At 49.6% G+C, this 26,996-nt stretch overlaps 1 protein-coding gene across 1 annotated transcript; it reads right to left on the bottom strand.

Annotated features, from left to right (window-relative positions):
* Positions 1-343: 343 nt before the first annotated feature.
* On the bottom strand, positions 344-26,996 carry TRIB2 (tribbles pseudokinase 2). The gene is made up of 3 exons (XM_080814032.1): positions 26,157-26,996; positions 21,110-21,402; positions 344-2,872 (listed from the first exon to the last, which is right to left on the bottom strand). The coding sequence occupies exons 1-3, from the start codon at positions 26,424-26,426 to the stop codon at positions 2,404-2,406; spliced, it is 1,032 nt and encodes a 343-aa protein (XP_080670158.1). The 5' UTR covers positions 26,427-26,996; the 3' UTR covers positions 344-2,403.

The raw sequence follows: 26,996 nt of genomic DNA on the forward strand, positions 1-26,996 counted from the left end.
TCAGGATCAAACACACCGTGGTCCATGCCTACTCGAGCGCTTATAGGTGGTTTAACCTGGGGCAAGTGATGCACCTTTCTGGGCTTGCTTCCTAATCTGTGATAGGAACATAACTCACATCTCCCCAGGCAGTAGTGACGGTTAATTCAGTGAGATATTACCTCTAAATTGGCCAGCGTATGCCTGCACATGACGGAAGCTGGCTTTGGCTTTGTATTAACGGTCGAGGTGGTTCACGCTGAAACAGTGAGCCGCCGGGAGGACGGAGGTGTTCCTGGCTGGTGCGCGGTGGCCACAAACCCCAGATGGCAGAGACTCAGCATTTGCAGGACCTCAGCATTTTAGTTAAATACGCACAATTTTATTGATTGAAGAGATTAGGACAAAAACATTGAACCAAATACAGGACAAAGCACCAGAGGCCATAGATTCCCACCATGCACGTCACCAATCTTTCCTCCTACGGGGTACTGAAAAAAATAGGGGACGGGGAAGAAAAACGGGTCCTTCTTGACACAGCACCATCTTTAGAATGTAAAAAACAAAACAAAACAAAACAAAAAACAAACAAGAAAACCCCCAAGCCAAAAAAACCCTCTCCTTTCTATCTTCCATGATCAAAATAGAATCAAGGGCAAATCCATGGCCGCCTTGTCTCCTGACTATGAACGGTGAAGCCGCCCTCCTGGGAACGTGAAGGCCGGGCTCCTGCTGAACAGGCATCAAGCATCCAAGATTTGCACACACATGCCACGGACTATAATGAAGCACAGATTCAAGTAACATTTACATACTAGAGTCCACGTGTTACCTACCCAAAAACAGGACCATTTCACAAAACGTATACAGGCAGTAAAATCCAAACAAGTGAGGTACTGGAAACACAAATATTTATGCCAAAAGAGTTCTGTATCATACAGCAAATAGAAAAGCCGTAATAAAAAAACGTTTGCCACTCGAAATCAAATAAAGCTATCTAGAAAAGCCAAACAAAAGGTTACTTCAGGGACAGAAATACTCAAACAAGAAAAAAATATATAGATGTTATTCACTACAGCATGTAACATGTCATCCCAAGTCAACCCGTAATTGAAAAACTGGCTTAATACATCACAATGTGACATTTTCCTTAATAAATAGAAGGATTCTTGAAAATACAAAGGTGCGTATTGGGATAGAGAGCTGTTTTTATTTATATCATCCTAGCTTCCAGCTGATTTTTCTCCCCGCTTGTCTCTACCGAGGGTTTCTGTCCAAACCAGAGGGCCTCCAAGCCAAAAGGATCATTCTTCCTAAAGAAAAGGAAATAGCTGCCCTGTATTTCATACATGTGGGACAACCTGCTTGGTTTCACTCGTTTCCAATAAAGCAAAGACAAAAGGTGTAGCTGAGACCAGAGTGGCCCGTAAGCTTCAGACTCCAAGCATCTCCCATGATCTCGCCCCCTTTGTCCCCATCCCGGCAGAGAGGACCCCCTATGAGGCAGCCCTCATCGTTCAAAGGAAAATAAACCAAAAAACAAAAAACTCAGGAGTGAATTTCTCCTTCCCTTTCCCTTCCTTTTCTTTCTTTAGACTATGAAAGCAGTTAATGCATCTAGAAGTTTGACTTCTAACAGCTTCCTGCCACGAACCCATGGACACAGAACAGAACAGCTTGTTAAAGGACAGATTTTTTTTTTTTTTTCCCCTTCAGGGAGCAAAGCATCAACATGTCATTTCCTGACCAGGATATTAAATAGTTTATTTAGAAGAAGTGAGTTAAAAGAGCAATTAAGAGAATAAGAGACACAAACTGGACTTCTATTTTCTTTTAGGTTAGCACCCAGGTTTCTGGTCAGTCTGTGTGCACCGAATTTTGTTGTTGTTGCTGTTTAATGAACCGCATTGATTATCAGATAGGTGGTTGTCTTGTTTTTTTTTTTTTAAAAAAAAAAAAAGAAAAGAAAAAGAAAAAGAAAAGAAAAGAAAAAAAAATCCTTGGCCCATTGTACCTTCCCTGAATCGTGACAAGAAGTTAAAAGCTAACAGTGCGATGCCAAGATGTGTGTTTGAGGCAGAGAGTTTTGATTCTGTTGGGATCTGCAACTATTTTGGAACAAATGAAAAGTGGGGGTAGGCAGAAGCAGCCCAACGGACCGGGGGGTCTCCAGGGGGGCTACGTCAGGGAAGAGAAGCTCCGGGGCACCCGCCCCGCGGACCCGACCCCAGACCCCCACCCCGCGTCTCTCGCGCCCACGCTCCATGTTCAGTCAGCTCCTTGAAGGTTCTCCTTCTGTGAATCGAGAAACTTGAGTGTCAGTGTCTTTCTTGCTACCAAGCCAGGCGATCCGTGTCCCCTGGAAGGACTCTCCGCGGCCCTCTCTCGCTCCTGGTACCTGCTAAGTCTCTGTGGGGCACGAGCTCAGTTAAAGAAAGGGTCCAAGTTCTCTTCCATGTTGACATCCGGCACCAGCTGATCTGACCCTTCCTTAGCACCATATCCTGAATTTGAGACGCTAAAATCTGTAGAAAACCAAGGGTGGTCCAGAATTTCCTGCGAGGTCAGCCGCTCTGAGGGCTCCCGCCGCAGGATGCTTCGTATGAGGCACTTGGCCTTGGGCGACAGAGTCTCTGGAATGTTGAACTGGCCACGCCGGATCTTGCTGAAGAGGGAACTGGGCTCAATGTCATGGAAAGGGTACCGCCCTACCAACATGGTGTAGAGCATCACGCCCAGGCTCCACACGTCGGCTGCTTTGCCCGAGTAGCTGCCACTGGTGTTCAAGATCTCTGGGCTCACGTAAGCCGGGCAGCCGTGCTTGTCGGAGAGGGAGTCGTCATCTCCCCGCAGAATGTAGGCGTCTTCCAGGCTTTCCAGCTTGACCCGAGTCCTGCAAGAGAGAGAGAAAGGGTGAGCTCCCATGGGCACACTGAGGCACGTGAATCCCATCACCGTACCTTAGCTCCTGCTTTCACATCTCCAAGACCACGCGTTCATTCATTCAACCAGTCAAACATGACTTAGTGAGCGCCTTCTAGGTGTCAGACAGGTCCGGGGTGGGAGGACCCCGGAGTGAATAGGACTGACCGGGAATTTGCATGAAGCTTAAGGTCTACTGTCGGGAACCCACACCTCCAGCAAGTACACAGACCATGAACGACACGATTGTCTCCCCATCTCAGTGTTGAGGGAACAGGAGATTTGTACTGTTCTCAGACACATCTAGGTAGTCGGGGATCCCCAGGATTTTACTCAGATCCAACCAGCTAGGAAGCTCCCGGGAGCTCTGTCGACAACTTCTGGATGACATGATATAACAGTCTGAAAGGAACTTTGATTCAATGGCGTCTTGGCTTTATAACAGTCCTTTTGTTAGACGTGGAAGATTTGATGATTCCATTTTACAGATAAGAACATTAAGGTTCACGGAGTTTGAGTAATTTGTCCAATGCCTTTTAGCTGGGAAAGAGAGAGGACTTGGCCCCACACCTTCCTTAGTCAACCTGCTGCCCCTTGCCCACTACCAAGCTGCCTTTCTTTAGGACACAGGCCAGGCTGGGGAATGTCTAATCAGGCTGGCATCACCACAATCCCCTCCAAGGCTGACATCTTCATAGCAAGCCCATCTTCTTTCCAAGATTTGCTGTTGAACTTGCCTCCCGTCTGGCCTATCACACTCCCAGGGGCTGGTCCCTGACCTGATGCTTACCTGACTTAGTTACCTGTATCCTCTACCTGTGCCAACATGTACACCTACGTGTGTGTGTCCATCTTCCCCTTGCCATTTAAGCGGGGCTGAGCCGGCTGACAGGTTCCAGGACTCTCCTGGCTGCACTCATGAACAGAGGTGGAGAAATTCCACGTTGGACTCTGAGTCCCTGGAGCCCGGCACTCCTCTTTATACAGCAGAGCCTTATGTGACCACTGGGCATAAAATAAGTGCTCGGTAAATACTTTCACAAGTAAGTTAAATTCTTGAAATTAACTATAGGAACGTGCAGTGAACAAAGCTAAAGACCAAGACATGAAGTGACTTTTTCAAGACCGGCGGCTGTCCCCTACCGAGCCACAGAAGCTCCTAGACCAGCGTCCCTCCTCGGTTCAGGGCCTCCAAAGAATCCCGTTCCCCTGTTCTGCCATTCCTTGAGGGGAAATCTAGGTATTGTGACCTTCCAGTGCTCAAAATGGAAATCGTCTTCCCGTTCTCCCGGCCAGAACCCTCCACAACAGAGCTCTTGTGTTAAACCCCACAGACTCAGTCCCATCCCATCCCACGATGAAGACTTGCCACGAAGGAGACACGGGCCAGGGAGGAGGGGCTGGGGTGAGGGTTCAGGGCCTACAAGGCCACGATCATTCACACCGGTGGGTTCCTTCATCTCAAAAATGCACATCACAGTTTCTACCCTGTTGTCCTGAGGCGTGACGAGGCTCAAATGAGCAGAGAACAGGAAAGTGCTTAGATTAAAGACACTGGGGCTTTTGCCTAAATCAGAGCTTGTGACTCAAGTCGGTAAGCTGCTTCCCTCCTCCTCCCTCGGTCTACGGGCCTTAGCCTTTCAGAGCAATCACCTACTCAGGGAGCCATAGAAGGAAGGTGAGGTTCAAGCTAATCAGCTCTCTTATAGCAAAGAATCGGACGAAACCCCGAGATTCTGAGATCTCCTTTTTGAGTTGCAGAAGTTTCAAAGGCCAAGGAGTGACTGCTTCCCTGTACTCATTTCTTCAGTGAGCAATAACATAGGGGTGTCCTGGAAACGGTGCTGGGCTGGGAGCTCGGAGAGCAGACTCCCGGCCAGACGACATCTCTCATCCACCGTGTGGCTGTGGGGAGGTCACTCAACCTCTCTGTTTCTCCAACTTAAAGAGGAGCATTGCACAAGGCAGTCTTCTTCTTAATCATTATTATTATGGTTCAATATACATGGAATTTATCATTTTAACCATTTTTAACCGTACAGTTCAGTAGCATTAAGTACACCCCCACTGTTGGTCATGCATCTGGACAAGCCGGAGTGAAAGTCTCTGCCAGTTCTACCATTCCGGGTGTCTGTAGTACAGAGCAACACGTCTTCTTCACTTGCTCTCCCGTATTCTGCTATAACCTGTAGCACACACGTTCTTCTCCTCCCCCTTCGGCTAACGATCTACAGACCCGGGAAGGGTCTAGATGAGCTCATCAGGAATGTGCTGATGGAAAGCAAAGCCCATTCTTTCTGTTGCTCTTTCTAATCGAAGGAGGCAGGTGAGGTGGACCCACACCAGCTTCCCTAGATGTTCCAAGATCGGAGGTGAGTCAGGGAAACCCAAGGGGGCAGAGGAGAGGGGACATACACCATGGGGCCAGGTGGGTTCTTTCAACAGCTTCCTTCGTCGGACCCTCACTGGCAGCAGCCCCTACCCCGGAGCTCAGGAGCTGGCCAGCCTCCTGGCCTCCAAGGTCACTGTCGTGGCAGCAAGATAGCCACGGGAATAACGATAGCTGTGGCAATGGTAATCAGCTGTGGGACAAGGGACAGTCCGGTGGAAGGAGCACTAGACGTGGAATCAGGTGTGGGGCTGGGTTCCTCTGCGGCAGCCCTCCGGGTTTGCATGTGGGGCTGACATCTCCGAGGCTGGGCGGTGAGCCTCTGGCCTCCTGACTGCACCCGCAGCCCCACCTCCTCTCTGCTCCAGTCCCGTCCCTGCTCCTCCAACACACTGACCACCACCACCCTGCCCGGGGCCTCTGTGCACGTTCTCTCCCAGCCTCTGCCTGGAATGTTCTTCCCTCGGATACGTGGCCGGCTCATCCTGCTCACTTCTTTCCGGTCTCTGCTCAAATGAGCTTGTCTAGAGAGCCCTTGCCTGACCATCCTCTAGAGAGGAGCACCCCGCCCCCGTCCTCTCCTGCCCCTCACTGCTACCCGGAGTACTGTGCATTCCTATTTGTACGGTCACGCATTTATACTCTGTGTTACTCCCGTGGTCACTGCAAGTTCCTCGCCTCAGTCCCACATCCAGGAGCTCAGGAACAGGTGGCTGAGGTCACTCTGTATGTAAAGAACGTCACCGGTGTTGACGGCTGTTTCTCCTGAACCGAGACGAACAGCAGCCACCCAGCCGACACTCAGAGACTGAAGGGGACATCCACACCACCAACCCCTCGGAACTCCAGTGTGCCCATCTTTGAGGGAACGACAGCCCTGCTCTACGTCCCTAGCCAGGATTAAGTGGGTGTCAGGGGAAGTATCCACGGGGAACAGGCTTTGTAAATTCCAGTACCTCAGTCCCTGGTGGGGGTGAGGGCAGGTGTGGATGTGCCTCCGGAGACCTGAGCGGCTATTAGCTCAGCCCTTGTCAGGGACAGACGTCAGCCCTCAAGCTCCTTATGCTGCACCACATCTGAAGCCCTTTTCTATTCTTACCTCCTTCCAGGCCACAACCCCAGACGGTCAGTCTCACCTTCCCTCTGTGACCCAACCAACCTCCCTCTCCCTCGGGGCACGGACCCTACTTCCAGCCTGACCCCCTTCTGGAATCCTTTTCCAGCTCAGAGAAAAGGGCCTTCAGCAATGGCCAAGGGTTCGATCTTGTCCATTAATGCCCTTCCCGGAATTCACCTCTCTCCTCCCCTCTATCAAGGACTCAGGGGCTGTGCAAATGCCCAGTGGACCCAAGAGGCCAGGGGAAAGTGCTACGCACGTGCTGTGGACGCTCGGCTGCCCCGGAGCCGCCCCACCTGCTACATCAGCCTCCTCCCTCCCGAAGCCAGGGTCGAGATGGCCCGTCTGGATCTGCTCATCATGTTCGGCTCCGTGTGTGCAGTGCCTGAGTTGCCCCACATACACCAGGGAAGCTCGGTCTTGAAGTCAGAGACCCGGGTTCTAATACCAGCTCTGAAAATTACTAAGTACCAAATAGCAAACACCATCTATGTACCTAGATAGGTGCTAGGTATCTTCAGATATTTCCTCTTTAAAGCTTATAAATCAATGTTCAAGGCAGGAATTATTATCCCTTTATGCGGATGCGGAGCTTGGTGCTGGGAAAGGGTGAGTCAGCCCATATGAATAGCGAGGCCCATGAGGGGCTGAGCGCGCAGCCCTCCCTGGGCGCCGAGCAGCCCGCCCGCCGGCCTGGCCCATCCACTGCAGTAGCGAGTGCAGGAAACCACAGCCGGGATGTCCCTGTCAGTGAGGCCGCCTCAGAGTGGGGAGCACACGTGCACCCAGGGTCAGAGAGAGCCAGGGCACGGGGCAGGAGCCTGCTCGTCCCAGGGAGAGGCACAGACATCCCAGGCAGGCGCGGTGAGAAGAAAAAGAGAAGCCTCGAGAAAGACGGGGAGGAAGTGCATACTTCTGCCCCTGCCTCCTCCTCAGAACTCCCTGAACTTGTTTACATCACTCCTAGGCAAGGGTCAAGGCACGTGGTCTGGATTGCGTCTTTCAACAAGGACCTTCCGGGGTACATGCATGTCAGGAACCCGAGGCCGTGCTCCAGCCCCGGCGCCAGTCCCCATGGACCTGCTGGAGCATTGCAGGGACTCTCAGAAGGTCTCCAGGGCTTGGTTGCCCCCTTTGGGGAGCAGGTTGCCTCTGTCTGCGCTGGAAAGTGGGGAGGGGGGCGTGTCTAGCAGAGCACCTGCTCGTGTCAGCATGGGGCAGACAATATGAATGAACAGTCTTTCAGCTTCTGCTGTCCCCTGAACATCTGAGGATTATGTATTCTCAGGCAAAGGGACTGATTTTCCTAACAATCCGTAAGAGCACTGGTGGTCCTATAATAATAATTCAAATGTCCCACTAATCATTAAGGCACTGAAACTAGGCACCGGGGATAAGGACTTGACAAGTAACACCGAGCTTCTCGGGTTTTTGCGAGGACTGAAACAACAGAACAAGGAAAGCACGATCTCTACCAAGCTGCTGAGCACAGGAAATCTGCAAAAACCTGGTGGCAGGTCTAACTGATCTTATTAGTAAGATAAACCCCTTCAAGCCCAGAGCCTAGAGAAGACAGAGGAACAAGCCTCAGGCAGAGCCAAGTGGATGTGAATTCTGTGCCCGTGTTTTTTTCCTGGGCTCTCTGCACTTGCTTCCCACCCCTCCCCGCAGAATGTTCTTCCCACTCTCCCCAAAGGTGCCCAACTCATTCTGCTCACTTGATTCACAACGAAAGCCATCAATGGGCTTCGTGAAGGTCATGGGAATAAAGACAGTACATGAACAACAGAAATTTCTGAAAAGGACAAGGGAAGGTTGGCAGAGAATTTTTGCGACCAAAACGCTATGAATGGTCGTGGAGATCTCCTGTGACTTCTTGGAGGAAAGAGCCATTAGCCCGGGGCAGGACTGACTTGGCCAAGAAGCTGTACCCTGCGTGCATCTTGCAACCTATCCCTGGCAAAGGCAGGAACCAGCCTGCTTTGCATTAACTTCTGAATGAAAAAGGCTTACACAAGGGCAGCCTGTGGACTTGGCACCAGGCCTGGTGTCATCGGATCCCCAGCCAGGTGAGGCAGCCAGGACCAGCAGGATGTGCTTCTAGTCCCTGCCTCGATAGAGCAGCATGCAGCACAGGCCTCCAGGGTCTCAATTCCCCACACCCTCCCAGCAGAGGTCCCCGAGCCTCCCTCGGGGCCCTTACATCCAAGAGCAGCGGGACCATGGGCCCATCTAGCCTCAGTTTCCCTTCTGTAAAATGAGAACATGGCTGCATGGCCCGAAAAGTGTTCTCCTAGCTTAAAAACTCCTGAGTTTAAGTTTCCTTTCATCTGAGACTATAGGAACTGCGAGACTTCCTCTTCAACACGGTGGTCCTAACAATAATAATCACAGTAGCAACAACCGCGGCCGTGAACTCAACACCTTCTGCAGCTGCGACTGGCTCAGTGGACGTGGCTACTTCTCGTAACAGAACTGAATGGCAAGTATTACGGAACATGAAAACTTCTTACACGATAAGGAAACTGAGGCACAGAGAACTGAAAGTCCCAGGCCATATACGGTTACCTGAAAAAACCCAGGGTCGTCCTCCCGGGGCTCTCTCCATCATACCTCCTGACACCAGCATCACAGTCTTGCTTAGTGTCAAAGACAGAATCTGTGGAAGGAAGATTCTGGGTTTTTGCGACAAACATGGCCCCGGGTTTATCGAGCACAGACAAAACCTTCGCATCCGTGACCGACCTGCTGTAGCTCATGAACTGGAGAGAGGTGGCCAGACCTGCTTGTTGATCAGAAGAAGAAACTGAGGTACAGAGAGCAGAGGCGACTTGCCCAAGGCCACCCTGCAAATGAGTGGCAGAGCTGGGATTCAAAAGCAGGTTTTCAATGTCCAGAGTCATGCCCCATCCAAAACGTCAAAAACGGGCTCCCCCAGCAAATCACGCTCTGTTTTGAAATCTTTAAACGCTGCCCTGGGCTCTCTCAGCAGGAAGGGATCGGAACAGGGTGGGCCAGGGTGGGGCTGGGCTGTGAGTTCAGCCAGACCAAGTGGGCCTGGCCGGGACGGGAAGTCCGGTGGCCTGAGGTCAGTGGAATTCGAGAAGTCGCGGAAGGCCATTCCGCAGGGTGGGTCCAAGCAGGCGAAGGGTCAGCTGAGAAAGGTCGGCCTCCACCAGGTCTGGCCTCGTTCTGCCCCTGACTGCAAAGCTACCCTTCGCTGTCAGTTCGATTATACGAGCAAGGGTCCCCCAGGGGGCTGCCATGGGGGGGAAGAGGACTGTCCCAGCCCCCTAGGCCACGTCCCGCTGATCGGACAGCCACCACTGGGACTTGACAAATAAACGAAGCTAAATTCTGCCAAATAAACTGTCACTGTAATTCTCTGTTTCCTGTGTGCGCAGTTTTTCCAGCAGTCGCCTCGTAGAGCCCCTGAGGTGCCGGGTCCCGCAGGGCCGTGAACAGACCCGACGCCCAGGTCAAACTGCTTCTGCAGCAACAGGAAAGCAGCAGGTGACCCACAAGGAAACACTTCACCTCAGGGTGAGGGAAATCTCCAGGGAGGGGCTGGCTGGTTGTCCTAGGGGGTGTGTCCCCCTTACTACGGGTCGCCACCATAGTCAGGGAGGTGGGTGGGAGGTGGGGGTCCTGCACTAGTTTGATCTACCGGCAAATCGCAGCTTAGCAAGATGAAGCGACTAGCTCAGGGACATCACTGTGGGGACCGATCCAACTCAAGCACCCAGGTGTTTCCACAACACCAGAGTCCTGTTGTCTGTGCCCTGATCATTGTGGCCCCGGGACCGGGGGGCGGGGGGGGAAGCCATCCCACCTCCCACCTCCGAGGCCTTCCTGCCGCAGGGAAGGGAGACAGCTCTGGAGCGCAGCCGGCATCTCCAGAGGAACAGACAGGGAAGGAGGCAGTGCAGCCTCGGACCCCTCACTGGGGCTCTGTTTGCCTCTTGCCCCTCTGCATGAAGATCCTAGTCCCAGAGGATCCCCTGACCTCGAGTCGGTCTATTGAGCTTCTCAGAGAAGCTTCTGCAGGCACCCGAGCACTCGGTGCAGGACGGCGCTGCTCCGAGGACCCATGCAGCCTGGATTGTTCCAGGAAGCCAGAGCCAGGCACACCTTGAGGTGCTGCTCTGCCCTTGCTGCTTAGGCTGATTCAGAGTCCGGAACATTCCTATCATGCACCATTGGCAGGGCGGGAGCCGGGCTCAGGGCAGTCCTTCTGACCCCACCAACCCAGGAACACTACGAGCAGCCCAGCCCTGGGCCAGACAGGGATTTCCACTTGGCAGAGTCCTGAACTGGGGCTCACCCAGATGGCCCAGGCACATACTACACACATTCTAGGAGCCATAAAATCTGGGCTGTGCTCTGGGTCACACCACTAACATGTTCTAGAACTTTGGAGAAAGACATTTCCTCCCCATTTCTTCATTTGTCAAGATCAAAGCGTGGGTTTAACACTGCCTCTTACCCACCCCTCCTTGGTAACCACCTCTTGGGTCCTGGTTCAGCCTCAGCATCCTGAAGTACCTACCCATCCGCAGGCCATCCTGCATAGACACTTCCAGAATCACAACCAGACCCCATCCCATCCTGTCTAGAAAAACGAAACGAAACAAAACAAAACAAAAAAACCCTCAATGTCTCCTCCTGGATTCCAAGTCAAGTTCAAGGTCATGGGCATGCCTCCAGGTCCTAGACTTTGGCTTCCCTCTTCAGTCTCATCTCTGACCCCCCACAGTGTTCTCCACCAGCATGCCGCTCCCTGCCCAGAGTTCATTTGTGTCTCTTGGCCTTTATTCATACTTTCTGGACACCGTTCTTCTTCACTCAGAACAACCCGAGAAGGAGCCCATTTCCCCCTGACACGCCCATTTTCTACACCCCATTCTGCCATTAGGACATTTTCTTCTTGCCCCCAGTGAGCTCTCTAACGCACACCCATTCTCTGTAACACGGTATGGATAACTTGTTACACGATGTCTTCTGTTAGACAAGGATTCTCCAGAGGTGATTCTCGTATCCTCAAGCCCTTGCGTCAAATGTACACATAATAGATGCTTAATTAACATTTGCAACAGGTGTGGCTCCCATATCAAAGATGCCCCTGGCTACAACATGCTGCCTACAGTTCAGGGTATCTGGTCATGATTCTGCTTAAGAATTGCCCACTCTCAATGAAGAGGTCAAACTCTCTCTCTTCGCAGATGACATGATTCTTTATATGGAAAACCCGAAAGACTCCACCCCCAAACTACTAGAACTCACTCAGCAATTCAGTAACGTGGCAGGATACAAAGTCAATGTATAGAAATCAGTGGCTTTCTTATACACTAACAATGAAAATACAGAAAGGGAAATTAGAGAATCGATCCCATTTACTATAGCACCAAGAACCATAAGATACCTCGGATTAAACCTAACCAAAGGGGTAAAGGATCTGTACTCGAGGAACTACAGAACATTCATGAAAGAAATTGAAGAAGACACAAAAAGATGGAAGACCATTCCATGCTCTTGGATTGGAAGAATAAACATTGTCCAAATGTCTATACTACCTAGAGCAATCTATACTTTTAATGCCATTCCGATCAAAATTCTACTGGTATTTTTCAAAGAGCTGGAGCAAATAATCCTAAAATTTGTATGGAATCAGAAGAGACCCCGAATTGCTAAGGAAATGTTGAAAAACAAAAATAAAACTGGCAGCATCACGTTACCTGATTTCAAGCTTTACTACAAAGCTGTGATCACCAAGACAGCATGGTACTGGCATAAAAACAGACACATAGACCAGTGGAACAGAGTAGAGAGCCCAGATATGGACCCTCAACTCTATGGTCAAATAGTCTTCGACAAAGCAGGAAAAAATATACAGTGGGAAAAAGACAGTCTCTTCAATAAATGGTGCTGGGAAAATTGGACAGCTATATGTAGAAGAATGAAGTTCACCCATTCTCTTACACCGTACACAAAGATAAACTCGAAATGGTTAAAAGACCTCAAGGTGAGACAGGAATCCATCGGAATACTAGAGGAGAACATAGGCAGTAACCTCTTTGATATCAGCCACAGCAACTTCTTTCAAGATATGTCTCCAAAGGCAAAGGAAACAAAAGCAAAAATGAACTTTTGGGACTTCATCAAGATCAAAAGCTTCTGCACAACAAGGGAAACAGTCAACAAAAGAAAGAGGCAACCCAAGGAATGGGAGAAGATATTTGCAAATGACAGTACAGACAAAGGATTGATATCCAGGATCTGTAAAGAACCCCTCAAACTCAACACACACAAAACAGATGATCATATCAAAAAATGGGCAGAAGATATGAACAGACACTTCTCCAATGAAGACATACAAATGGCTATCAGACACATGAAAAAATGTTCAACATCACTAGCCATCAGGGAGATTCAAATTAAAACCACATTGAGATACCACCTTACACCAGTTAAAATGGCCAAAATTAGCAAGACAGGAAACAACATGTATTGGAGAGGATGTGGAGAAAGGGGAACCCTCTTACACTGTTGGTGGGAATGCAAGTTGGTGCAGCCACTTTGGAGAACAATGTGGGGATTCCTCAAGAAGTTAAAAATAGAGCTTCCCTATGACCCTGCAATTGCCCTACTGGGTATTTACCCCAAAGATACAGATGTAGTGAAAAGAAGGGCCATCTGTACCCCCAATGTTTATAGCAGCAATGGCCACAGTCGCCAAACTGTGGAAAGAACCAAGATGCCCTTCAATGGACGAATCGATAAGGAAGACGTGGTCCATATACACTATGGAGTATTATGCCTCCATCAGAAAGGATGAATACCCAACTTTTGTAGCAACATGGATGGGACTGGAAGAGATTATGCTGAGTGAAATAAGTCAAGCAGAGAGAGTCAAGTATCATATGGTTTCACTTATTTGTGGAGCATAACGAATAACATGGAAGACATAGGGAGATGGGAGTTGAGGGAAATTGGAAGGGGAGGTGAACCATGAGAGACTATGGACGCTGAAAAACAACCTGAAGGTTTTGAAGGGGCGGGGGGTAGGCGGTTGGGGGAGCCAGGTGGAGGATATTAAGGAGGGCACGTATTACATGGAGCACTGGGTCTGGGGCAAAAACAATGAATTCTGTTATGCTGAAAAGAAATTTAAAAAAATAATAATTAAAAAAGAATTGCCCACTCTCTCAAGTCCAGAGAAATTTCAAATAGGTTTGACTCTATTTCATGCTTTAGAGAAACTCCCAAGAGTCCTGGATGAAGAGCATTCAAAATGGGTTTCCATCCACTGCCTCCTGCCATCAGTATATCCAGGGGATTTTTCTCATAATATTTATGCCTCCAGGGCCCAAGGGGCTATTCACACACCCATGTAGTCAATGGCCAGACATTTGCAAAGTGTTTACAAGGCCAGTCCTGTGCTAGGAAGGGGAGACAGAAAGATCATTGGACCCCACTTCACATTTCCATGGAGAAAGCAAAACCCACGCCATAAGTTGGAAACGCAGGACCTCACGGGACTGCCTGTGGGCTTGGTGAACCAGGGACCCACGACCCCTCAGAGAAAGGCAAGCGTGGAGCCTTAGTACTCAGTGCTGGTCAGGTCCTTCTGGTGTTCACTTCTTACCCAACTGCATGAGAAAGTCCCTTCTCTAGTGGGACACAAGGGGTGGTATTCTACCTGGTGTCTCTTTCCTAGAGTCAGGGAGGTATTTGAGGGTCTGCACATGGGACTCCGGCATCCTGGGTGCACAGCCCGAGGTCTGCCACTGATTAGCTGTGGGACCCTGAGCCTCAATTTCCTCACCCATAACGCGGTGATAACAGCAATAGTTTATTCACTGGTTTTAAACTGGTTCATGTAAATTAAATTACATTAAAATACATGATTGAATTAGTTCTTTTAAGTGTCGTAGTTAGAACAGGGCCTGGTCCACAGTGGAGGCTAGAGAATATTTCTCTGAAATGTAAGTCCCCTGAGGGAAGGGTTCTGTCTCGTGGGGCACTGAGTATCTGTGGCACCTAGAACAGTGCCTGGCACATGACAGATGCTCAGTGCTGTCTGTCGAATAAATCAATCTCCCGGTTGTTGGGTGATGAGGCCCAAAAGCCATTGGCTGGTGACCAGCAGCAGTCAGGACGGGTGCTTTTTGAAGGCTCTGCAGTCCACTCGGCACGGTGCTGGATACTGCGAGTTCATGATCTCTGACCCATGCTAGAGAAGGCAGGCCAAGGTGAAATGGCTCAGTGAAAGAGTAAGAAATCCGACAGCTGTGCCCTTGGCTCTGGTTGGCCAGTGTAGCCACTCACCTAATTTACTAAGCACAAGCAGTGAACTGCTCAGCCAGAAGCTCCCAGCCCAGCAGGAGATGAGGCATAAGGACAGTCGAGGGATGCACATGGACAATTCGAGTAGAGGGGAGACAACGAGGGCACTGTGGGAGGGGCATCACTTACCCACCCAGGGAGAAGTGGGGGAGTGAGCCTCCCTCAAGGCTGGCAGTGCCTGAAGCACATAGAAGTGGTCAAATAAAGAAGGGAATTCCAGGAGCTCGGTCTCCTTCACGGCAAAAAGGTCAGGTGTTTTGCTGAAACACAATGAGCCTATGAACTTCACGTAACTCGCTATGGATGAAAGAAGGCAGGGTCTGGTCTCCAGTCTCGTCTCCCTATTTTATTAGATACGAAAGCCTCAGTGGAGGCTGAAGAGCCACAAGAAGAACCAGTACAGAAACTACTGAGAGAGAAAGACAGAGAGAACACACGCAGACCTCAGCTGGTGGGGGAGGCATAAGGCCTCCCCCACCCCGGAGACACAGGTCCAGTGCCTGGGCAGATGGCGGCAGGTGACACTGAGAGCCCCAGGGCTGCTGGGTTTCTACAAAGGGTCCAGCATCCCTACTGCAGAAGCAGGCACCGACCAGCTTCCACAAAGCAGAGGAAACGCAACCCGTGACGTCAAGAGATAACAATCTTCTACCCAAAGAAGAACACGGACAGAGGCATGTTTCTCCATTCACAGGGGGTGATTTCTGTGCAGGGAAATGTCAACACTGAATGGAGATTGGGGGCAGGGAGCGTGCGGCGGAGAGTGACAAGGAGCCTGGTCCTAAGGGAGAAGAGAAGCAAAGGGGCAGAACAGGGGCTGCTGTAGGAACACTGGCTCGCTTCCGGGGGCAGCCCGAATTTGCATCTGCTTCCTGGGCTCTCCACGTCCTGACTCAGCAAGCCTCCCTACATCACCTGGGGGGGGGGAGGGGCAGGCGCTACACGCGAGGGAGGTGGAGACGAGGTGGAGACGGTGGGAGGTACCGTTTGTCCGTGGCCAAGCGTCTCTGATATGTCCCTGCGCCAAACCCTGGGTTCCCCTGCATTCATTCATTGTTGTTTCCACTCTGCAGATGAGGCGATCTAGACAAAAGAGGTTATGTAACTTGTCAAGATTGAGTTTGCTAATAAGCGCTGGAGCAGGGACTAGAATCCAGACAGTGGCTCGTCGTCCACATAGGAATAACCAGGTCTTCTCCTGAAGCTCAGGCCTTCCCTTTGGAGGCTCTAAGGGAAACTGGGGGCGTCCTGGAAGAGGCCGCCCAGGCAGATCAACCTATTGCCACGACAGGGAGGGGGAGAGGCTGGGGAACCTGGGCGCTGCCCTCTGGCAGATTCACGGTCCCCTCCCACACACGCCCCTCCCACTCCACAGGCCACCTCTGATCTTACCACGGAAACCGTGGATGCAAAGTGTACGTCCACACTGAGTACAACCTGCGGAGGGGTTTAACTTCCTCAAAAAAAAAAAAAAAAAAGGAACCACCTTAGTTTGGCCCTGCAGACACATCCCAGGGATGGAGGAGAAGCAGCAGCACAAAGCTGGGAACGCTGTGGCCAGTCCAGGCCTGGGGAGCGGGGTCTTTCACTCTCTGCATGCACCTGGTACCCGCCTTCCCCTGTATGCATCTGGTCGACCTTCTGGCCTTTCTGAGCCACAGGTTCCCCCAGCCGTTGCCCGGTCTATCACCCTCCCAGCACTGATCTAATATTGCAATTAAACCAGAAAGGAGGAACCCTCACATCACAAGAGGTCCACTCCTCGTGAAACGGCTGCCCGGGAGGCGGAGCGCATTCTCCATGAGCCTCAAGTGCCCTGGGAAGGCCTTGTCCACAATGGCACCATTTTATGAATGACTTTAGGACCAGCTGTCTACCGTGAGCACCTCCCCCACTCCGTGCACCTCTGGATCATTTCCCAGCCACCCGCAGAGAGGCAGTCTTAATTTCTGCTGGGAGGAACGTGTAGCTCAGGGGCATGAAAGGACTCATCCAAGACCAGGTAGCTAATGAGGGGTAGAGAAAGAATCCGAATCTAGAACCCAGGTCGAAATAAAACGGAAGCAAAGGAATCGGCGGTGTTGCTAATTCAACAAAAATTAGCAATAGAAGGCACGTTGACAGCAGGCCCTCATGTAACATGGGTGTCATGCGTGTATCATGTCTTCACAGGCGCTTGGGGGGAACTGGACTGATGGCCCTGACCGTTCTACCAAGAACACGTTCATGGGTGCTCATGGGTTCAGTTACATATGGTCCAGCAATGGAAATCCACACGTAAGGAGTCAGCACACAGGCCGGCCTCGTTCTGAACCCAGTGGGGCTTAGCCGACTTCACTCTGTAATGCTTTCCCCTCCAGTCTCTTGCAAGAGCATCAGACAGTAAGAGGCACATCCTTGAGAGAGAGAAGACCATGCACAAAAGAGGGGGTCTGCTGATTTGAAGCTTAATAAAGTAGTGCTTCCAAAAGCCTCTTCTGTGTTTTTCCCCCCAAAGGACCCATGCATAAAGGGCCAGAAAACAGACACAGTCTCCATCCTTCGACGTTTCAAAAGCCTTTCAATTTAATCCCACTGTTTTCTCACACGCCGAGTGTTGTCAGGAGAGGCATAGACTCTAGTCCTATTGAAATACCTACTGCTGAGGTCGTGTTGATTAGGACGGATGGTGAGGGCTGCCAGCAGCACGGGCCCTGTGAGGTCCCAGGCCGCTGTCCCCCTCAAAACACAGGCAGCTTGCTTCACGCAGGCCACTGTGCAGACCGACAAAGAGAAACTCTGCCACAAAACTCTACAGCTGCGGGGACACGCGGAGGGAGAAATTCGCTGAGTGACGAAACCAGTCTCCTACTCTGAAATTGAGACACTCGAAAGCAAAGCAACAAGGAGGAAGGCTACAAGGCATTATTCCTCTTTCACAAAAAGTTGACAGCTGGCTGGAGAGAAAGTTCTTATCAGCTACTGATGAGAACATTTGGAATGTCCTTGAACATGAGAGTGACCTTCTCAGAGCTGCCCAGACAGAGACACTTGTCATGCCAGAACGGCCAGGTCCTCCGGGACTCCAGTGCCGTGGGGGCAGGGAAAGAGCTCTGGAGTGAAATGATAGGATTTCCAGGCCTGCTCCAGCAGCGTGCTGGCTTTATGACCTTGACAAGGTCACTTAACTCCTGTACACCCAGTCACCTTGCCCAGCAGAGGAGGAGTTACCATCTTCCCTGCTGCAGGGCTGCATGGGCTCAGATCCTGTCACACAGGTCAGGGACAGGTGATGAGCAGTTTCCTCCCTGTCACTGCCGCTTCCTTTCAGAAGATAATGCTCTCTAGAGTTAAAAAGGATTCGCTTTGACATGCTTACTCCAGTGACGTGTTCTGGTTTCACATCCACATGGGATACTTCTTTCTAGATCTTTCTAGAAGGGGTCATGCTCTTTTACAAAAAAGTCAAACACAGCTCCAAACTCAATGTCCTTGTGTTGGAAGTCCTTGTGTTGGAAGCCTCCAACGTCTTGGGATTTCTTCCTTAGGCCCCGGGACATCAAGGATTTCAGCTTTGTCACCATACACTCCTGGGCACCCTTAACTTCCCCTAAAGGACAAGCCAGGCCTGGAGGAAAAGGCCTTCAAGAGCAAATGTGAGGTGTGACTCAGTCCCACTTGCTTCCAGCCAGCTGTGGTCACCGAGGCCAGCATTCTCACCTTGGGGCTCTGATTCCAGGCAGCAACAGGAGAGGACTGGAGGATGGCCCCTTGGGAAACCCTAGAGTCCACATGTGCTCCCATGTTCTGTGACCTAGAGATGTCCACCCTACTGTGATTCACTTCATAAACACGTAGTTACCATGCATGTGCTCTCACTGGACACAGCACCCTGTATATGCGCCGGTGCCTGAAATTCCTCTTGAAAGACCACAATCAAAGGGGACTTCTAACAACGTGGATCCCTGCAAGAGAGGGCATCCGTTGCCCTTAGTCCCTGGGGCAGGCAAATGAATTTCTTGAGAGCAGATTTAATAGAGAATATGTCCTCACTTCTGCTCTTTCTTGTCTATAACTTCAAGAGTTCACACGGGGTTTTGAAGTCCTCCTCCATCAAATGAACATGATGGTACCCACCGTACCTCCTTTCACAGACAAAATTAAGTGAGGTCAACAATAACCTCATACTAGGACCTTAAAGTGGTCCCAATCAGCCACCTCTTATTTTTGTAGTTATAGTTATTACATTTCCAAGGGAGGTGGAATGATGCAGAAGGACAAAGAAAGCATCTTTGTCAGTATTCTGCTGGGGGTCAAGTGTCTATTTAACTTCCAATGAGAATTTTCAAAGCAGCACACACCTGATGTAACTCAGAAGACCTCACAACCAATAAAACAGAGTCAGGACAATACAAGGATAAGAAACTTGAGGCCAGGAGGAAGGAACAAAACTAAAAGGTCATAGAGAGCATTAAAGGTGAAAACAGGATAATAATAATAACAGAGTCTGCACACTCCAAGGGCAAGTACATCTGGGCCGAAGAAGAGAAAAGGTGTCACCCCACACTGGAGATCTTAGAATAGCTCCCTTTTCTCCATATATTAGTAAGGATGCAAACCACGCACTATCAAAGACCTGGCTATTAGCTGTCACGATGCCTAAGATACTTGTTTATGAGAAAAAATATGGAACATAACCAATCTCTGCAGCCAGCAGCTCTCTGCACTTTCTATACTCAGTTGCATTATAAATTGTCATCAAATTATTTCGTTTGGGTTAAGTAACCACAGACCCTTTACCTTTGCTAATCCCCAAATGCTTCCCAGACATTTGCTTCCCAATTAGCTCTAACCATAAAATGAAAAACAAAACAAAACAAAACAAAAAAACAAAAAAAAAACAAAAAAAAAAACAAAACAAAAACAAAGCAGACACCATGAGATCTCATTATATGTCTATTCTATAGGATATCATTCTATAGGACAATAATCAATACCTAAAATACCCCAGGCCATTGGGATACATGGCACAGTAACCGGCAGACAGAAAAGGTTGATGGACCTGCACCAGACACATAAAAGATACTACAGATTTAAAAAAAAAAAAAAAAAAAAGAAAGAAAGAAAGAAAAAACTCCAGTTGTATTTGTTGAGTGAATGAATGAATGAAATACACTGGCTTTGTACTCAGATGGTCCTTAATAGCCTCGTTACCACGGATCTCCACTTCACGAACCACTTTCCTAGGAGGAGCTGAGGATACTCAAGGCCATCATGGTAATTCCACGACCCACGTGGGTAGAAACTCTAGAACAATTTTTGGAATAGTCAGCAGTGAATGTAAATCACTTGCCTCCACGCCTCTAAAAAAGCAGATGCTTCAGAAGAAAAGGAGTGGCTCGGGAGAGTTTTACGATCAAAGTCAACTGGAAGAGAAAACGGGCCCCAGTGGGTTTGCTCAACAGAATGTCATGAGTGAATGGAAGAACCATGAATGGAACCCAGCTGCCCAGCGTCCTGCCCAGCTGTCTCCTGCAATAACACAGACCTTCACATCACTGTATATGTATTGGCAGCTCCCTTACCTGCAACACCGGTCCTTCCCACATCGTCTGTAACAAACTCACCTTTCTAGGGAGGTCCAAACACCTCTTCTATAAATACTTTCTTGACTTCCAAGTCCTACTTAGAGCAGACATCCCAGCCCCCAGGTCCCATCTGACCCCGTACATAATCTCCATTCAGGGCTTGGAATATTCCTTTGTAGGTGAGTTGACTCGCTAATGCACCCTGATATCCACAGTACTGAGAATTGTGAGGAATCCACACGCAGTTTATCCGTACATACTCATACGCTTGGGAAACATCTATTGAGTGAAGAAATGAACGAATGAATTAGAAAGAACTAATGCCAGGCACGGAGTGTTCTGAAGGTAGGATTATTTCCAGAGCAAAATCGTGCCTTTACTCATATTGAAAATGTCACACCGGCTTGCAGCCACCTTCAGAATTCACGACACCAAAAGAACAAAAAACAAACAAGCAAACAAAACAAACAAAACAAAAAAACAAAAACAACAATAACAAAAAAACCCACAAAGAAAACAAAACAAAACAAAACAAACAAAACCAAAAAACCCTACTCAGGCTATCCTGGCGCCCGAGCTCTGACATTCACTACCACCACCGGAATAGCGGCAACCTGGTTTCCCAGGGCACTTAAAACATCACAATAATCCATTCAGCTCCCCCTGTCCTCCCATCCTCCCTTCTCACTTGCACGGCCGGCAGCAAAAAAAATGTCCATTCCAACCTCTCAAGCAAGCCGCTCCTAGCAGCCCGTCAGAATACCGGCTCTGGACATGAGTGACACTCACCTTTCTTCGTCCTTAAAGATGAATTTCCGCAGCTTCAGATCCCGCAGCACCAGCCCCCCATCGTGGCAGTGGGCCACGGCCGAGGCGATCTGGTAGAACAGTCTGGCCGCCTCCTCCTCCCTCAGCTTCTTGCAGGTGCGGACAAATGAATGCATGTCCCCATAGCTTCGCTCAAAGAACACATAGGCTTTGGTCTCTCCCAGGATGATTTCGGTGATTTGGTTGATGTTGCTGTGGGCAGACAGGCAAAAGCACGGGGCCAGGGATTCCTGGTAGCAGCTTATATCGAACACCTAGGACAGGATTCACAACAAGACCAAGAGTCAGGGGTGCCTCTTAAACCACCAAATCACAGAATGGCACAGGCTTTTGAGGAGACAGAAGGCAGACCGAACTTGGGACACGGACCACACGGGCCCTGCTTGCTCCCAGCTGTGTAATGTTGGATAAGCTGCTTGACCTCTCTGAGCTTCCAAGTCTTCATGTGTAAAATGGGCAAATGACACTTGACTTACACCGTTGGGAGGATTATAGGACAACATGGGGGCAAAAGTGCTTTGCAAGATGTAACACGGGACGCAAATGGTTAAGTCTTATTACTTTTTTCTCTCTACCCCCATCACCTGTTTATAAAAAACACTAAGGAAAAAATCTAAAAGTGACCTACCCCAAGCTACACAGACAAAGCCTTGTTTTCTTTCCAAAAAACAAAACAGAACAGAGACGGGCATCACTATACAACTATAGCAACTGTGTACAACATATTTTATGGCATGCAATTGTGTCGGATAGCACTCTACAACATATTAGCAATTAACAGAGTAAATACGTAGTCTTTGCCTTATGGTCCTCTAATTCAATGCCTTCATTTCACAGATACGGATATCGAGGCTCAGAGAACAAGTCGAATCGAGCCCCAGCGGCAGAGCTAGGAATAGGGCACACGGTCCTTAATAGGGAAGCAGACACGTTTCTCGATTCCCTCCACAGCTATCTAGCTCAATGAATCAGTTATGCAATGATTTTCTATGAATCAAAATTAGCCTGTGAAATGCCACCTCATTGTGGGGTTATTTAAAGAGAAAATCCATCCTCAATACCTTTTTGAAACCAACCTAAGAGGAATTAACACTGCAGAGAATCTTTGAGGTTATAAGAAAAAAGGCTTTCATTCATTTCAAGACCTCCACTAAATCAGGAATACAAATCCCTGGGTTTGGAATGTGGTTTTACTCTCTGCCTGGGAATGGAGGCACATGACTCTCTTCTGTGCCTGCATGAGTGAGAGGCAGGCACGAGGTGCTTTGCTGGAAAGCCCTGCAGGCCAAGAATGCTCCAGCAACAAACACTTAAAGGGTCCCCGTGCACCACCATTTAGCTTCTTACATCTTCGTCATTAGTTAGAACATCCTCTCCCTGAACCTCAGTTTGTAGCCTGGCCTAGAAATCACCCAACTGAGGCTCTAATCCTGGCGTGGCCACCAATAATCCGGATAAGATGGATAAAGCACTCAGGGTCCCTGGGCCTCTCTCCTCTTCCTAACTGGAGATGTTGATTTAGAACCCGGTTGACCTTTTTGGGTCCGGATCCCATGTGGGAACCTGAGAAAAGCTCTGTCCCCTCTCCGAGGACAATGCCCATTCTCCAAGGCACGCACAATACTGGATTCATTTTCAAGGGATTCGCAGGCCTTCGGAAACCCATCCAGGGACGCAGGCTTCCATATGAGAGCCAGGATTGAAGAGAAGTCGCCCTCAGGTTCAAAAGCCTGAAGATATCTGTGAGTCAAACGAGGATAGTAAGAACCTCAGGAGGGCTGGTGCTAACCCAGGGCGAGGAAGCAAAGTAACGTTGTGAATGAACCATAATGAGGTATCTCAGGAAGGCGGCACAGCTGCTGCCACTATAACCTAGAATTTAAGAATGAATACTTCAACGTCTCCGGAGACCACAAATCACACCGTGATACCGTCAAATGATGACCTACGAGCCGTGACCTCAGAGGTCCGTTCAATTAGGAATCTGAAATGCCTGAGTCAACTCTAACACCCAGACTGTGGGCAGCAGAAACCTAGGGAAGCCTCAAAAATTTCACAGAGAGTAATAAACGTTTTGCAGTGGCTAATGTCAACACGCCGTGTTATATAACGGGGGAGGAGGGTGATGTGTTCTGAAGCACCAGGCTGCAGACTCTCTCTCCAGTGCTCCTGGAGTTACCATGACTTATCATATACTTCCTCCTTCAAGTTGCATTAAAAAAAAAAAAAAAAAAAAAGGTGGTTTTTGCTCAGCACCTTCAGTCTGCTATTCTGTCCCACTGATGAAAAACTGAATGGACATAAAAATTAAAAAAAAAAAAAATTCATGGCAGCTTCAAGAAATAGCCAGTACCCTCTGTAGGAGATCAAATTCCAAGATGGTGGACAGAGTATGAAAAATAAAACAAATACTTCTGTTCTCCCTAATGGGTAGGTACCCAACTTTCAGTTGCAGCTGTAACAGGCATTTATGGGGATGGACTGGTATTTAAACCATCACCTTCAAATAAATGCAAAATCAAGCCATAAGCCTGGTTGCCAGCTTCTTTTAAATGTTTAATTTGGAACCTTAGTAATATAATCTGGCAGTCGAGATAAGGCAGTAAGATTAGGCCATCATTAGTAGCATTTGCAAAAACAAAAAAATAAACAGAAAAACAAAAAGCAAAACCACGTGTCCATTATGCCAAGATAGTAATTATGTCCATGGGCACAGTAGCTCCTAGCATTTTCATGAAAAGGATAAGGTAAAGACCCTCTAAAGCTGCCTTCCTTCATTTGCCTAGCTTACAGTGGGCTCGGGGAGACAATGAACAGGCTTGATTATCTTGGTTAAATGACCCCAAATAGTGTCCTGTAGAATTCCCTTCTCCAGTCCTCTATAGGAATGGCATCTTTACATTTGGCCTGTTTTTGCAAAGACTTTTTCCTTGGGTCAACACAGAGCTAGGAGACAGGAGCTCTGTATCCTGAGACATCAAAAGGAACTTGATTCAACGTGTAGATTTCACAGTGCCTTGCAGTACGCGGAGTTCACGCTGTGTATCTGAGGAAAGCTCATGGAAACAGCCTCATAAAAACCCCTTGGAGCTTCCTAGGAAATGCACAGCTATGCTTGCATACAAAGTCACCCACCCACGTCACCCCTGGTAAAAAGGCAGGAAAACAGGCCACCGTGTCTTAAAGGGATGACCTCTGCCAAGCAGAACAATGATACTGCACTTAAACCCCCTGGCAGCCCCACAGTAATTGGTGAGGGGCTGATTCAATCTTTGCAATAACTAAACCAGCAGATTAAGTACAGTTCCAGGCCAAAGAGCACGTCTACGAATGACACTGTGAGGTCAGCCCCAAGTGAAATATGTCTTGAAGAATCTGGAGGGAGAAAGAAAGAGCCAGGGCAGGTCGCCCTGCCTTTAAACAAAAAAAATACCAGCAAGATGCTCCTGCAGAATGTGAAGGCAGAGTCCCTCTGCTTAAAAGCGTCTCCAGCCTTGGAGAAATACTAAAATGTTATACCCAAGTTAAGCAAAAGGAGGGAACACACTCACTGCTGGGGGACTGTGCGTATATCATAGGAGAGTAGCAGCTCTGTGGAATTCATTCATTTCAAAGGATGACTCCCCTATTGTGCAACCTTCTAGGTCTTTGGAGAATTCAATCCAGCTCGGAATAGCCTGCTGAATTTTGGTTAACCGGGCACAATCTCTCGCTCAGGGTTTCAGTAACTTAGGAGAAGATGCAAAATACCAAATGCCGGAGAAGTGGAGAGCTGTATTTAAAGAGCCTCTGATTTTCCCCTGAGATCTGAACTGAGGAATTGCGAAACTGACTGGAGACCTCCACAAAACGCATTATTTACAATGAAAGACTCCAGCCCCCTACAAAATAAAGCAATCTGTGGTTAATGGTAAAAGTGCCATGTATGATTTGTAGCATAGCTGTGCAGGGCTCCTCACTCCTCACTACCCCCCTGAACACCCCCCCCCAAGAAAAACCAAGAGTGACCAAATGTAAAATTAACTGATAATGAATTCTTGATCTATGCCCAATGTCTGGGGAACAGTATGCTCTACTCTATCCTTTTTTTTTTTTTTTCCAACTGTTCCCCTTCTCATCCTCTCATCTGGAGTGCGCACACACAAAGACACACAGACACACCAGTCCCTGTTGGGGGTCAAAGACAAAAAGGAAACTGAAGTGCCCATCTCTGTATTAGCACTGCTAATCCCCAGGGCTCCAAACGCTGGCCTATAAACCATACTGGCAAAGGTGTGTGCTGGGGGTGGGGGGCGCGAGGGGGTGTTCAGGCACGGAAGTCTGGAGATGAGAAGAAACGAGACAAGAGAGGAGGACCCAGAGGACTCACTCTTTCCTACACCCAAAGGTGCGCCTGTGGGTTTGATTTCCACCCCCAACCCTCCTTTCAAGGCTGCAGGCAGCAGAGAGCTCTTTGTAAACTCCTTCCCCGCGCTGGGCCCCTGGCTCAGCCAGAGGGGACACCTTTGTGTGTCTCTTTTAAAGGGCACCTTCCGAACAAAGGTTTAACACCTGCACGCTTCTAAGAACAATGGCTGCGAAAGGAACCCAGTCATCAGTGCCTTAAAATTAGCGGGGGATCCCCTACTCCACGGTGGAAGGGGAGGGGGCTAGACCCAGGGAGAAACCCCTCGGGCAGCGGAACCCGGCCCAGAGCGGAGGCGCTCCACGAGCCTTTGGGAGAAGCGTGTGCGTGGCCCCCGCGCAGTCCCGCCGCCCTTCCCAACCCCGGGCTCTCCCCAAAACGCCCCCGCCGCAGCCCGCCCCATTGTCTGCAACGCACTAAAAACTTCGCAACTAGTCGAACGTGAACAAATAAATAAACCCATTTAACGAGGCCACAGATAATTATCCCGCGAGTCTCCCTCCTCCAGGCTCCGGAGCTTGGCGACCTCCCGCCCCCTCCAAACGGCCGGCCGGGGAATCTTTTTAAAAGACAAAAAGCAAAAACAAACCCCGGGCTCTTTACCTTGCACACCAGCTCCTCCCCACTGTGCAGATGCACGGCACGAAAAACGTGGTCTCCCTCCAGAGGTTCCAACAATAAGTATTTCCCGATGCAAGAAACGCAATGCGACAAGTTCGGAGTCTCGGGCGGGCTCGGGGAGCCGAGGTTCGGGCTGAAACTCTGGCTGGGTTCGGCGGACCTTATAGACGACAACTCTTCGAAATCCTGGGTTTTGTTCCGCGATCTCCCATATCTTGCTATTGTGATGGGGGTAGACCTGTGTATGTTCATGAGTGTGGGGATCGCACTCGGCAAACAAAAAACCCGCTGGAGAGATGAGTCGCCGGCGAGCGCGGCTGCAGGCGCCTCCGTGCCACGGATTTTAAAACGGAACGAGAGGGGAGGGGACGGGAAGGGGGCTACGTGGAGAAAAGAGTTGGAAGCCCCCAGATGGGCGCCGCCAGGCACCTTGTCTGCTCCGAGCCCGGCTCCCGGGGGTGCTCAGTCGGCAGTAATTCGCGTCCTTTTGTTACCCCAAAGCAGCCGGCGATGTGCAGAATCTCCGCACTTTTAGTTTCTCTCTTTCTTTCTCTCTTTCCAGCGTGGATCTAGACGAGCAACCAGATTGCTAAGGTGGGGAGCTGCAGCGCCAGGTCTCCCGAAGCGATCCCCACGCAGGCTTCCGAATCGCAGACGGGGCGGGGGAGCCCTGCTGTAGTTGATGCGATCTTCGAGCCGCGCGCGGCCGCAGCTCGGTCTCCACGCGTTAGAAACCAAACAAAAAGAAAAAGGAAATAAGCACGGGGCTACCGGCTCGCGCCGCACGGCAGACAGAATCCGCGCTGCACCCCCTTTTTTGGT

This window comes from Martes martes (genome assembly GCF_963455335.1).
Source record: "Martes martes genome assembly, chromosome: 9".
Lineage (NCBI taxonomy): Eukaryota > Metazoa > Chordata > Mammalia > Carnivora > Mustelidae > Martes > Martes martes.